This window comes from Nipponia nippon, unplaced genomic scaffold, assembly GCF_047370975.1.
Source record: "Nipponia nippon isolate SJK-2023a ecotype South Korea unplaced genomic scaffold, ASM4737097v1 scaffold_40, whole genome shotgun sequence".
In the NCBI taxonomy this organism is placed as follows: Eukaryota; Metazoa; Chordata; class Aves; order Pelecaniformes; family Threskiornithidae; genus Nipponia; species Nipponia nippon.
The window spans coordinates 261,769-274,713 of NW_028262359.1; the positions used below are offsets into that span (position 1 = coordinate 261,769).

Genomic DNA, 12,945 nt, shown 5'->3' on the forward strand with positions numbered 1-12,945 from the left:
ACCGGGCATGTTTTCCTCAACATCCACCACTGGATCTGGAGGGAGAGAGGAGTGAGGCAGACCTGAGAAGGTTTTGGAGGTGTTTGTGGGAGCAGGGCTACGGGGGCCTGAGGTAGCCAGCAAAAAGGCTGGACCAAGGCACCCAGGAGACCCCATTGAGCCTGGGCCCACTGCTTGCGGGCAGATGGGTGAGGAGCAGCCTTGTGTCTGGTGGGATGCTCTCTTTGCAAAGAGGAAGCTTTTTGCACCACATGTGATTTCCCTATGTGGCTGTTCCGTTTCTGTGTCTGCACCTCTCCTCCGCTGGGTTACACAGATACCTTTTGCGAGCAGCTCAGACAGAGTCCTACCTAGGGACTTTGTGCCAGCATGGCCCTGCGAGGGCTAGCTCAGGCCTTTCTCCTGGTCCTTGCCCCTCTGCTGCTTGCATGGGGACAGAAGCACCCTGGTCCAAAGAACCAGGGGGGAGCCAAGGAAGCAGGTAAGAGCAGGTTGCGCCTCTTACAGAAAAACTTTTGCTGCTCCTCTACCTGCATATTTGCTATGTGGCTTTACCCTATTCAGCCCACAGCGGCTGTGATGGAGAGGGCTGAAGCTGGTGTCTGCATCAGTCCTGAGACACTCAGGCATCTGTTGGGTTGTGGTGGGGCAAAGCTCTGTTTGGGGTTGGAGAGCAGCAAGCCTCGGTGTGCTGGGAAAGCCTCCACGAGTGTGGGAGATGCAGTGTCCCTCCAGGGAATGGGTAGTGTCCCTGGGAGCAGGAGGTGGCCAGTTCTTGTTGGACGGTGGACAGATGAAGCTGGGGCAATCAAAGCAGCGCTGGCCTTCCTGGGGCAATCTGGGCAGCATCCCTATCATAGAGGAAGGCAGTAGTGGTGTTCAGCAAAGATGTGGGGAGCTGTGAGATAAATCCCTGTGTTAGCTGGGACGCCTGCTTTGTCCTGTAGTCCCCATGGTTGGGGGAGCTGTAGTTCAGTGGGATTGTGCTTTAACAGCATTGTTCTGTTCTTTCTCTGTGCCAGGAGGGCTAGGGGCACCCCTGCATCTCTGCTGGCCTCTTCCTACAGAGACTGTGGGCTTTCCTATGGAGACTGTGCTGTGCCCTGGGGTTGGTGGTACCTGTCAAGGTCCCCATGGGGCACAGCAGGACCCTATGCTCTTTGCACCAGGGGCTAGGGGGCCTGAGGTGTGAGTCATTCTCTCTGCAGGGAAATGGGAGCAGAAGTGGCTTGCCAAGTCACCAGATGGGTCATGAGTCATGTTACCCATCGCTGGTGGCTGAAGGGATGCTGCCCTCCCAGTGATGGGCATCCCTCAGCTATCCAGGGCAGGATGGACCCTGCTCTCCTTGACTCAGCAGCAGCTCCTGCTCCTTTCTCCTGTTCCCCACAGCCCAGACCTGAGAAGCCTTGTCGATAGTCATGGCTTTCCCCTCCTTGGCCTGAGGAGTCCCAGCTGGAGGAGGCTGTGATGGGCTCGGTAGAGGCATTGGCTCTTAGCAGCTGGGGGAGATTTCCTGGATCTGTATCTGCAGAAGAGGCGTGGGGCACCAAAGTGAGGTTCTGACCATTATCCTCTACTGTGCTGCTGGCATCTGCAGCACCGAAGGAGGCCATTGGAGTCTGGATTATGGGTATATTGGCAGAGCTGCAAGCAGGGGCAGAGCTTGCCTCCACCAGCTCCGAGAAGAAAGCCGTGGTGCCAAGCCAAGCCCCTGCAAGGGCTTTTGCTGCAATTGCTGCTCTTCAAGTGTCATCAAGGAATCATGTCTGCCATAGATGCGTGCTTTTTTCACTTTCTCTTTGTGTCCTGTGTCCTTCCTCTTCAGGGATAGCCATCAACATCTGAATGACGCACATGCATTTTCTAGACCAGACCTAGATGACAAAGGCTCGCGTTCCTTGCTGACAGTGCCTCTGGCCCAGTTTTGCTGACCTTTGTTTCTTTCCCCACTGAGGTCTGCACGAGACAGCCTCATGCTCCCATTGCTCCCACTGCTACGTCTCCTCTTGTGCCTTGGCCTTGCCAGCTGTTTCCTCACCAGCTTTTCTTGTTGATTTCTACTCCCTTAGGAGTGTAACCTGCTTGTCACTGTGTCCTCTTGCATTGCAGGTCATTGTCAGCCTCCTGACTGAGCCAGGCTGTGCTCTTACTGCATCCCCCATTCTCCTGTGTAAGGGCGTTTCTGCCTAGCCTTTCAGATTGTAGAGCACCTCGGGGACAGCCAGCTTTTGGGACCTGTTTCCTAACAAGTACCAATAGGAAAAAAATGTTCCTCCCCACAGGTGGAAATCTGCTCTTTGAAGCATGGTTCATTTTCCCACAGCAGAATTCCTCCCTGCTGGCTGGTCAAATGCTTGGTGCTGGGCAGGTAGCCCGGGCTCTGCTGGGGTGGGAAGGATCCTGGATGTCACCCTGGGGCAGGAGCGTGAGGGCATGTGTGCTGCTTCAGGGGGGATTTAATGACAGGAGGGGGAAGGTGCATGCCAGGGATGCCTAACTAGGCTTGGCCTGAGTCAAGGGTTTCAGGTCTGTCAAGGCTTTTGGCTGCTGCAGTGAAGTGTGCGATCTGAGGGCGCTGGGAGGAATCCACCTGCAGGGGGAAGAAGGTTCCATTCTAGACAACACATGTGGGCTCAAAGGATGGATGTGGTGGCCGCTCTCCTTTGTGATGGTGGGCCAGGATGCAGGGTTGAGATGATGGCGTGAAAACCTGCTACCAGATAAGGGAAGTGTGGTGATGCCTCTGTTCCAGTGTAAAAGGGAGGGCAGCCCCACGAGTGCTGGCTGGCAGGAAGCGGGCAGTGGTAGAGACGCATGTAGCTGAAGAGAGGTGTTTCATCCTAATTTAGGGGAGGCCACCTCCTACCGGATGCCTCCTCCAAGGCTCAGTTTGCACTGGGTGAGCAAGTCTGGGTGACACATCTTCTAGTGCAGGACAAGGCAGGCTTATTTTGGGTGAAGTGGCCGGAAAAGGCTGGGTGCATGGAGTGGGGTGTGAGCTTTGCGGCCGGCGCTGTGAACGTAGATGTGGAGGTCTGAGGGCAGGCTGCCAGGGCTGGCAGCTGCCTTGTGGGGGAAAGTCAGGAGGGTGTGCAATGGCAGCAGAGGCCCACTGAGTCCAGTGCACTCCCACAGCCCCTGTCTTTGGGGGAGAGAGCACAGGAGAGAGCAGCATCCACCGGGCTGCTGGATCCCTCTGTCTGGGATCCCTTCACAGCGTGTGGGTGGGCAGGAGGGCCTGCGGGTAACCCTTCTGCACTGCACCTGAGGGTGCTCAGGGGGTCAATGTACCTGGGGTCTGGGGCCTCATCCTGGGAGGTGCTCATCTCTGCCACCCCTCTGAAGCGAGGGGGACCAGCAGCCCGCTGGATGGGACCTCCTCAACCCTGAGGTCGCTGCTGGAGCCCAGTGACCCTCAAGGCTCTCCTGCATGGCCTTTGCACACAGGAAGATGTAAAGCTCCCTCTGACTGGGACCCCAAGCTGCAGTTTACCCCGAACGAGAGCAGCTATGCCTTGAACGATTTGGTGCAGCTGAGCTGTGCTGGGGAGTATGTGCCGTCGGTCCCACAGATCAGATGCATTTCCAGCGGGACCCAGACCTCGTGGAACGAGACTGCCACCTGCAAGGGTAAGCACAGCCCCCCACCACCCTGACCCTGGAGTCCCAAGCTGGCATCAGACAGGGTGATGGTCCAGGAACCAGGGACCTGGATTCCTCGGCTTTCCCCTCCTGTCCTGGCAGTGCCAGGGCACCTTTTGTCTCAGCACCCTGCTGTGGGCAGATGCCAGGGGTCTGTGCTCCTGGGGAGGGGTTCAAAGGCAGGAACCCTTCCTGGCCAGCATCTCCTGCCATCTCATGGAGAGCTGCAGCTGTGAAGCTGGGAGGAGGAGGAATTGCTGGAGGGGTTCAGCTTCAGGCTTTGGCACTTTGTGCTGCTTCTTTCCCTGGGAAGTTCTCTGGGATTTGGGTGAGCTCCGGTGGGAGAGGCTGTCACTGCTGCACTGCTCACCTGGGTGTGAGGGGGGCCAAGAGAATGGGGTCTCAAGCACCCCATGGGTGGGTGAAACCCAGGGGAGGCTTGTGAGTCCTGCAGATAGGGGTGATGATAAGCCCTGTGCCCCTGAGCAGTGCCTGGGCACACGGAGGGAGTCATGTGCGTATCAGGGTGAGCGGTCAGAGTCATGGGGAGGAGAGAGCTGTCCCAACCCTCCTCCCATCACCTCCCAAAAATACTCCTCACCCAATTTTTCCTCTGACAGAAACATGCCAAAGGCCTGTTTGGTGGGACCCAAGACTCCAGATGGCACCAGACCATGGGAAGTACAAAAAGAATGAAGAAGTGACTCTGAGCTGCAACAACGGTTTCCAGCCATCCTTCACCCATGTCAAATGTGCAGGGGGAGTTCAGCCATTGAATTATTCTGGATCTCTAGACAGACATGTGTGGCTGGGGAGGAAAAGCAGTGATGCTTGGATCCACATTGAGGAGAACATAGTGTGCACGGGTAAGCAGGATGTCAGGAGGTGTCTCTTACGGAGCTCTGTGGTCAAATCCTGTCCCTTTCATCCATCTCTGAGCTTCCACTGTCACCGCTGTGGCCAGGGATGCACTTCTGACGCCTGATTGGGGCCACTCAGATCTCCCTGTTTTTGATGCCTGAGACCATTCCCACATTGAATTCTGGCACATCCTTGTCCATCACCTGCCTGGGCAGGCCCCAGCCCTGGCTGACACTCACCCACAAGGAGATCCCCATCCCAACAAGCCTTGTTGAGGGGTCACATCCTGGCAGACGGATGTGCCACCTTCCCCCTCCCTTCAGGGACTGAAGGGATTGCTGGGGATTGCTGATATCCCATCACATACGCCTGCCCCTCCTTGAAATGTCTCACCCCAACTAACACCCACTTTCACTTCTGCCAGCAACGTGCCAAAGGCCTCACTGGGGACGGGGACTCCAGCTGGCACCAGTCCGGGACAATTACAAGGAGAACGAAGAAGTGATGTTGAACTGCCCTGCAGGTTTTCAGCCTTCTTTCACCCATGTCAAATGTACAGGAAAAGTCCTGTCTATCAGCAATGGGAAACCTGCATACATAGATGCTTGGAGTGGAAGGGACAGCAGAGGCAGATGGATCAACATTCAGCCCATGTTCAGCGTGGTGTGCATCGGTAAGGGAGGCATCAGGAGCTCTCCTGGCTGCCCCGCTCTGCCCTTGCTGAGCAGGAACGGGGGAAGGCAGGCTGTGCGTGCACAGGAGGTCTCAGTGCTGAGGAAGCTTCAGGCTCTCTGCCTGCCTGGGGAAATTGGAGGTGCTGCTGAAGGCGGTGTGGAGGCACCCCCTGAGCCTGCCCTGTGCTTGCCTGAGGGTCTCAGCAGGAGGGGGCTGTGGGATTGGGGCATGGGCGGTGACCAACGCTGCCCCTGTCAGGAGGTTCCTGGTGGAGATGCGGTCACGTCCCACCTGGGGAGGAGCGGGGAGGAGTGACTAAGGTTCGCAAATCCTCTCGGTGTGGATTAAGGTGGGCCAACACTCAAGGTCCGTACACAAACACCAGCTACAGTAGGAAGCTTTTATAGAGACAGAGAGGGAGTACAACTATTCGATACCCACCAACCCTCTCACGATTTTATCTACCCCAGCTATGTGGCTAAGCTATGCGGCCTTATGGAAAATCAAGGAAGGCTGTGCAGTACTCTTAACTACAATTTCTCAAACTTGATGACTTCATTACCTTAGAAGAAGTGAAAAAGAGAGAGAGGGAGAGAGAGAAAGAGGGAAAAAGAGGAAAATCACCAGTCCTGGATCCAGCGGTGGACCTGCCAACGGGGGTATTCGGTGGAGAGAGAGCCAGAGTCCCAATTTACAGATTTCAGCCTCTGGACTTCTGGAACCTTCTCTCGTCCCAGTTCCAGGAGTGGTAGAGATACCAGTCGAATTAAGAGGGGTGACCAGTCAAACCAAGAGAAGCGATGCCAGGACCCTCCCCCAGGCAGTGGGTGTGTGGGGGGAATAAGAGGCTTCACAGCCCGCGGGGGCAAGGCCTCCCCGTCTCCACAGGGCTCCCTCCCTCACCCTCACTCCAAGGCACCATCCGGTCCTGGGTTCTAGTGAGTGTCGCTCTGCATTGTGGTTTTAGCACCAAGGCTGTTTGAGACATCTCGTTGTTTTGCACTAGCTACAGGTGCGTGGGTGATATTGGTCTCCCTGAAGGCTTCTGGTAAAAGCATGTGCAGAGAAGACGGGGGCTGTGGTGCTGTAGGTCTGACAGGCATTTGTGGCACAGGTGGCCATAAGCATTGAGTCAGGGTCTGGGGGATCACAGGACTCTGCTCCCTGTGTCCTCTCAGCCCGTGGAGGCAGGTCCAAGACCTGGCCACCTCCTTGTGTGCTGGTCTCCCCTCCCAGTCTCTGCTGTGTGCCATCACTGCAACTGCCAGCTTTTGGGCTCAGGCTTTAGTGCCTTCTCAGGAGGACTCCGGATGTTGTCCTCCATGGAGGATGAACAAGGCACCAGGGTCAAATGTTGGTCCATCAGTCTCTGTGCAGGCTTTGAGCTCCAGCTCCTCCTGGCCTTTCCCGGGAGGCCTGGGGAAAGCAGCGCAGGGCCCTTCTTGCCCTCTGCCCCTTGCCAAGGACGCAGTGCGGGAGGGCTGCTCTATATGGTGTCCTGGAGCTCCATCCCTCGCTCTGCTGTGCCAGGGAAGGGGATCCCCTGCTCCATCCCCTGGCATGCCCTGAGGAGCCACCCTGTGCCCTGCTAATGCCTTCCCATCTTGTTGGTGCAGAGAAATGCCAGAAGCCCCAGTGGGATCCCAGGTTTATCTTTGACCAAGAACAGGGAACCTTCAACCCAAATGAAGTGGTAAAGATGAGATGCCCTGAGGGGTACTGGCCTCCCCCCATGGAGATCAAATGTGTGAAGCTGAACTCAAGGGAAGGCTCCACAATTCCTCGCAGCAGCTGGATTGTGAGGAACAGCACAGGCCACTGGCACCCTGTGGAGGGGAACATAACCTGTGTGGGTAAGTGAGTGAACTAGCCACTCTCCCAGTGCTCTCAGTCTGTTCTCCCCAGGCAGGGAGTGCAGTGCTGCATGTGTCCCACAGTGTCAGTGCCCTGTGCTCGGGGTGGTCAGGGCATGGCATGGGCATTCACTCCAGAGAGAACTGCTGCTGATGCATCCCAGGTTTGTGTCCACAGTGTTGGCAGCTGGGGCACTCAGCACAGCGCTGAGGGGGACAAATCCTTGCTGCTGCATGTAGGGCACCAGGCAGTGTGCCCAGACCAGCCAGATGGGTCTGCCTGGAGAAGAGCACGATAGCTCAGGAGCAGGAGGGCAGGGCTGTGCTCTGGCTGCTGGATTTGTTGGCTAAGTCATTGCTGGTATGAAAGAGACCTGTCACCAGATCAGTTGCTAGCCCCAGGGTGGCAGGTGCAGAGAGGCCACAGGTACTGGCTCTTATGCTCCCACAGTCACTGCAGCACCCAGTGTAGCCCTGGGAATGGTCCAGGGCAGGAGGAAGGTGCAGGCAGTTCCTGAGTGTAGTCTGGGAGAAAGTGGGATGGCCTCATCCACACTGTGCTGGGGACAGGCTAGTGAGGGAACGGTATGGATGATGGAGGCCAGCTGCAAGGCTGGGAGGGGAAGGGAATGAAGTGACCCTCTTGCAATGTTTCTTCCACAGATGTCCTCCAGGTTGTCCCTGGGACCTTGGACATTTCCAGCACCAGCATCAAGCTGAACTGGACCTGCAGGCTCCCTGACGCCTGCCAGAACATTTGGGCCAGGTGCCGGCTGGAAGGGCATTCGTCCCCTCCCTGTGAAGCTGAAGAGGTGAAAGGAGAGGAGATGCTACATGGCCAGGAGGGAACATTCACCTGTCCCCCTCTGCAGCCCTTCACTGTCTACAGTGTCACCATCTCACTGCCGCCCAACACGATCTTGTACACGCGGCTCCTCAGGACGAAGGAAACGGGTATGTTTACATGAAATGTAAAGGCGCCCTTTGCCAGGCAGCTAAACTGGAGCATCCGCTCCCTACAGTGATGGTCCTGGGATCGAGGTTGTTTGGAGCCTGTGGGGCACTGGGGAAGGGGCTGTGCAGGGCCCTGGAGCACAGCACATCCCCTCCTCACTCTCCCTCACCACACCGTTGCTGCTGCTGCAGCACACGCAGCCTTTGTGGGGGACAAATCCTCACTGGCCTCATGCGTGACTCATCCTCCTGTGCTTCCAGTGCCGGACAAACCGGAGAAGCTGTGGTTGGATTCCAGCACAGGGTCCCTCAGGTGGAAGGCGCTGCCCTCCTGCAAAGGGGAAATCATCGGATACCAGGTACCAGGGCACCACAGACTCCCCGCAGTCCCCCTCACCTTGCCAGGCGCCTCCCTGCTTGGAGCACTGTGCGCATAGGCAAGGAGAGGCATGAGCCCTCCTTGGCCAGGCCCCACCAGCTCTCCACTGCTGGTGTTTCTGGTGGGGTCAGCTCCCCTCCTGTCCCCAGCCAGCAGTAGCAGCCCCTCTCACAGAGCTGCCCAGCGCAGGAGCAGGAGCTTGGTGCTGCTCCCCACCAGCTCCCTGTCCTGCCTCTAGCTGAACATCACGGCCAGGAGAGCGCAGGATGGCAGCTTCCTTGAGTTCAAGCAGGTGTCGCTGAACCAGTCTGTCACTCAGTACACGCCACCTCATCAGGCGCCTGGAAGCAAATACACGGTGACAGTGCAGGGCCTCACGGCGGCTGGTGCTGGAGCTGCGTCGCTGCTGGAATTTCAAAGCTACGTCTCGGGTAATGATTGTCGTGCCCTGTGTCTGGCTGAGGTGGCCTCCCTGGGAGCGACCAGCGCCAAGGTCGGGGCCATTGCTGGCGCACGGTCCAGGCTGTGGCACCCACTCCTGGCTGTGCATTAGTTGCAGGACAGCTGCTGGGCCCGTGGCCTGGGTCGGCGGTCACGGTGGTGGTTGCGCTGTCGCTGCTGGTCCCCTTATCTGCGGGGATCCTGTGGTTTGTGCTGTCCAGGTGAGTAGTGTGGAGACTTGGAGTCGCTGCTGTGCCTCAGGCCATGCTGTGCTGTGGGGTGGCTGGGGATGGAGAGGGGGTTCCCCCAGCTGCTGCCACCCTTCTGCAGGCGCGGCAGATGCAGCTGGCTGGTCCTACCATAGGTCAGCTGTAGGGCTCCTGGCTGGGCTCACAAGCACGTTCCACGGGGCTGGCGCAGGGACCGTGTGTGCTAAGAGACCTCCTCCCTTGTTGCTGCCGCTGCCGCTGCTGTCCCCTGGGGTGTTGATGGGCAATGCCCGCCAGCTCGCGAGGGCCCAGAGGGAGGGTGTGCGGAGCCCTCCACGCCGCTGCGGCTGGGTTCAGCAGGGCCCTGGGCCACGTCAGCCTCTCCCCCGACTCAGGACTGCCCTTTGCCTTCCCAGGAAAAGGAAGGCCTTGGCCAGCAAAGCCGAGGAGGATCATTACACAGGTAGGGTCCCCATCGCAGAGATGGCTGTAGGGCTGGGGTTGGAGCTGGGAGGGGAGCAGGTCTCTTGCAGGAGAGCCCGTTGCCATCCTGCGGTGGCGGCAGGCAGCCCTGCTGGCTCTGGCCGACCTGCCAGAGCAGCGTGTCCCACAGCTGCTATCCCCAGCCCAGAGCCTCCTCCGCCTGCCTCTTCCAGCAGCTGCTGGCTGGGTCCCTCAGGCTGTTTCTGTTGTGTTGTCCTCCCAGAGCTCCAGCCCTATGAGAACTCGGATAAGTACTGCGTGATCAAGAAGACTCATCTGGCAGAGGAAGATGCAGGTAGGAGGTGGATCGCCCTGCCTCTGTTCCCACACCTGGCAGGGAGAGGGTGGAGAGCGGCAGCTGTGATGGTGTGAGCTCCGCACGCTGCCGAGGACACGCAGCAGCCTCTGCCCCGCGTGCCCTTGGTCTCCACAGGGAAAGGTGGCCAGGCTGGAGAGCCGTTTGCCCCAGCCCTTGCCTGTCCTGGAGTTCCCAGGAGACAGAGAGAGCAGTGAGGGAGAGGAGAAGATGGGCTGGACGTCCGAGGCTCAGTGCCGATGGCACTTCCCACAGCCCCTTCTTGAGGCTCGGTCCTGCGCCACTGGAAGCAGGACCTCATCTCGCTTGTGGTGGGTTATGGCTCCCCCTCAAATTTGCTCCCTCATCAAGCTCCAGCTTCCTCTGTCGCATCCTTGGGAGCAGCCCAAGGCCTGGGACGACCTGCTTGTGCCAGCAAGGACGTGTTCTGGTAGTCCTCCAGTGCTGTGGCAAAGCCATCTGACCCGCATCCTGGTGCCTGCAACTGTCCTGTGAGACCGAATGCAGCTCGCTGGGCCCCAGCCCCTTTTTCCCCACTCCGTGTCCCCAAATCCACCTAAAACCCTGGCCTCTGCTTGAGTTTGGCCCACCGGCGCTGCCCTCGCAGCTGTGCTGCTGTGTCCAAACAACCAATAAATTGTTGTGGCTTGCAGGGGCTGCCTGCCCTGCGACAGCTCCCACCTTGTCGTGCTTCCTCCCTGTTTTGTGTGTGAAAGCCCTGTCCCGATGAATCTTCATGGAGGAGCTTGGACTAGGCTTTTCCAGCCCCGGGGAAGCACACCTGAGAAGCTGCGTGCTGCCAGCACAACGCTTCGGCTTCCTACTTTCTCTCCTCCGCGTCCTACAAGTACCATGGTGTTCACTAGGCCTGGCGGGACCTCTGCGTTGGTCTGTGACCCCCTCTGTGGGTGCTCGTGCTCGGCTCCCATTTTGTGAGCTGCAGTTGTCCCTGGCCCTCTTGGGAAGTCCCCATCCTGCAGCCTTTGGGGTCTGCTCGACCTCGGCTGCTGCTGCTGCCCCGGCGCAGCCTCCGGCAGCCGCTGCCTCTCCCGCACTGTGGGATGCCGGTGCCCGGTGCAGCCTGGAGCTTGAGGGGCAGCCCGAAGGCTCTCCTGGCTGAGGAATCACAGAATCACAGAATGTCCTGAGTTGGAAGGGACCCGCAGGGATCATCGAGTCCAACTCCTGTCCCTGCACAGGACAGCCCCCAAATTCACACCATGTGTCTGAGGGCATTGTCCAAATGCTTCTTAAATGTTGTCGGGCTTGGCGCTGTGACTGCCTCCCGGGGGAGCCTGTCCCAGCGCTCCACCACCCTCTGGGTGCAGAACCTTTTCCTAATGCCCAACCTAACCCCCCCGGCGTGTGCGAATAAATGAGATTGTGTTTTACTTTGACGAGATGCAGCTGTGCCCTTGAGGCTTGTTACAAACAGGTTCGCAGGAATGCAGCTGTGCCCTTGAGGCTTGTTACAAACAAGTTTGTGAAACTTAGAGGCAGAAAAATAAGGATGAGATTGGATATATCCCTGAAAGAGGAATTTGCGTGCACCAGCTTGAAGAACCAGTAAGTAACGCTGAAGAGACGCGTGGACGCAAGACAGTAGCCGACGAAATGGGTTTTGCTTGCTCGTGAACACTAGATCATATTATAAAAGGGATAGATGGTAAAAATAAAGCATCATTGTCGCTGTCGTCGTCATCTTCGCTTGTCTTCGCTTGTCGGCTTCGCTTGTCTTCGCCTAAACTCATATGCGGAGTCCGTGTTTAATTGCCACACTGGCGTATCTTCCTGGTGTTCCCTCGGGTCCTACCACTGGTCACCAGGGAGAAGAGATCAGCGCCTGCCCCCCTCCTTCCCTCGTGAGGAAGCTGTAGACCGCGATGAGGTCTCCCCTCAGTCTCCTCTTCTCCAGGCTGAACAGACCAAGTGACTTCAGCCGCTCCTCGTGAGGCTTCCCTCTAATCCCTTCACCATCTTTGTGGCTCTCCTCTGGACCCCCTCCAGTAGCTTTGTATCCTTTTTGTGCTGTGGCCCCCAAAACTGCACACAGTGCTCAAGGTGAGGCCGCACCAGTGCAGAGTAGAGCGGGACAATCCCCGCCCTCGACCGGCCAGCAACACCGTGCTTGATGCACCCCAGGACACGGTTGGCCCTCCTGGCTGCCAGGGCACACTCTTGGCTCATGTTCAACTTGCCGTTGACCAGAACCCCCAGCTCCCTCTCCGCGGGGCTGCTCTCCAGCCTCTCCTTCCCCAGTCTGCAGGTACCTCCAGGGTTGCCATGTCCCAGGTGCAAAATCCAGCACTTTCCCTTGTTAAACTGCATCCGGCTGGTGATTGCCCAGCTCTCTAATTTGTCCAGATCTCTCTGCAGGGCCTCTCTGCCCTCGAGAGTGTCAACAGCTCCTCCCAATTTTGTGTCATCGGTAAACTTTGATAACAAACCTTCAAGTCCTGCATCCAAGTCCTTTAGGAAGATACTGAAGAGCACTGGCCCTGAGATGGATCCCTGCAGAGCCCCGCTAGTGACTGGTCGCCAGCGCGATGTGACCCCATTTACTATAACCCTTTGAGCCCGACCCGCCTGCCAATGGCTCACCCATTGCATTCTGTGTTTATCCAGCTGTAGGCTGGACATTTTGTCCAGGAGGATGCTGTGGGAGACAGTATCGAAGGCTTTACTGAAGTCCCAAAAGATTACATCGACTGGCTTCCCTTGGCCACCTAGGTGGGTAACCTTGTCGTTGAAGGACATCAGGTTTGTTAAGGAGGGCTTTCCCCTGGTGACCCCGTGCTGGCTGGGACCAGTGACTGCATTGTCTTTCAGGTGTTTTTCAATACCTCCCAGAATAATCTTCTCCATGATTTTGCCAGGCACAGAGGTGAGACTGACAGGCCTGTAGTTAGCGGGGCCATCCCTGTTGCCCTTCTTGAAGACTGGGACAACGTTTGCCAGCTTCCAGTCAACTGGGACCTCTCCAGATGCCCAAGAGCATTGAAAAATCATTGAGAGAGGTCTCGCTATGACATCAGCCAGCTCTCTAAGCACCCTTGGATGAATCCCACCGGGCCCCACTGACTTACAGGGATCCAGCTGGAGCAGCAAATCCTGCACAAGTTTGGGGTT

The 12,945-nt window shown here is 57.6% G+C and overlaps 1 protein-coding gene and 1 long non-coding RNA gene across 2 annotated transcripts; both read left to right on the forward strand.

Annotated features, from left to right (window-relative positions):
• The first annotated feature begins 369 nt into the window (after nucleotides 1-369).
• Nucleotides 370-9,183, forward strand: LOC104015613 (uncharacterized). The gene is made up of 6 exons (XM_087777584.1): nucleotides 370-481; nucleotides 4,266-4,511; nucleotides 7,698-7,988; nucleotides 8,250-8,347; nucleotides 8,606-8,860; nucleotides 9,139-9,183. Exons 1-6 carry the CDS (start codon nucleotides 370-372, stop codon nucleotides 9,181-9,183), a joined length of 1,047 nt encoding a protein of 348 aa, XP_087633710.1.
• Nucleotides 9,184-9,726: 543 nt separating this feature from the next.
• LOC148053034 (uncharacterized) lies at nucleotides 9,727-10,496 on the forward strand. Its single transcript, XR_015709054.1, has 2 exons — nucleotides 9,727-9,795; nucleotides 9,934-10,496. It is a non-coding gene; the product is annotated as an uncharacterized LOC148053034 (long non-coding RNA).
• Nucleotides 10,497-12,945: the final 2,449 nt, after the last annotated feature.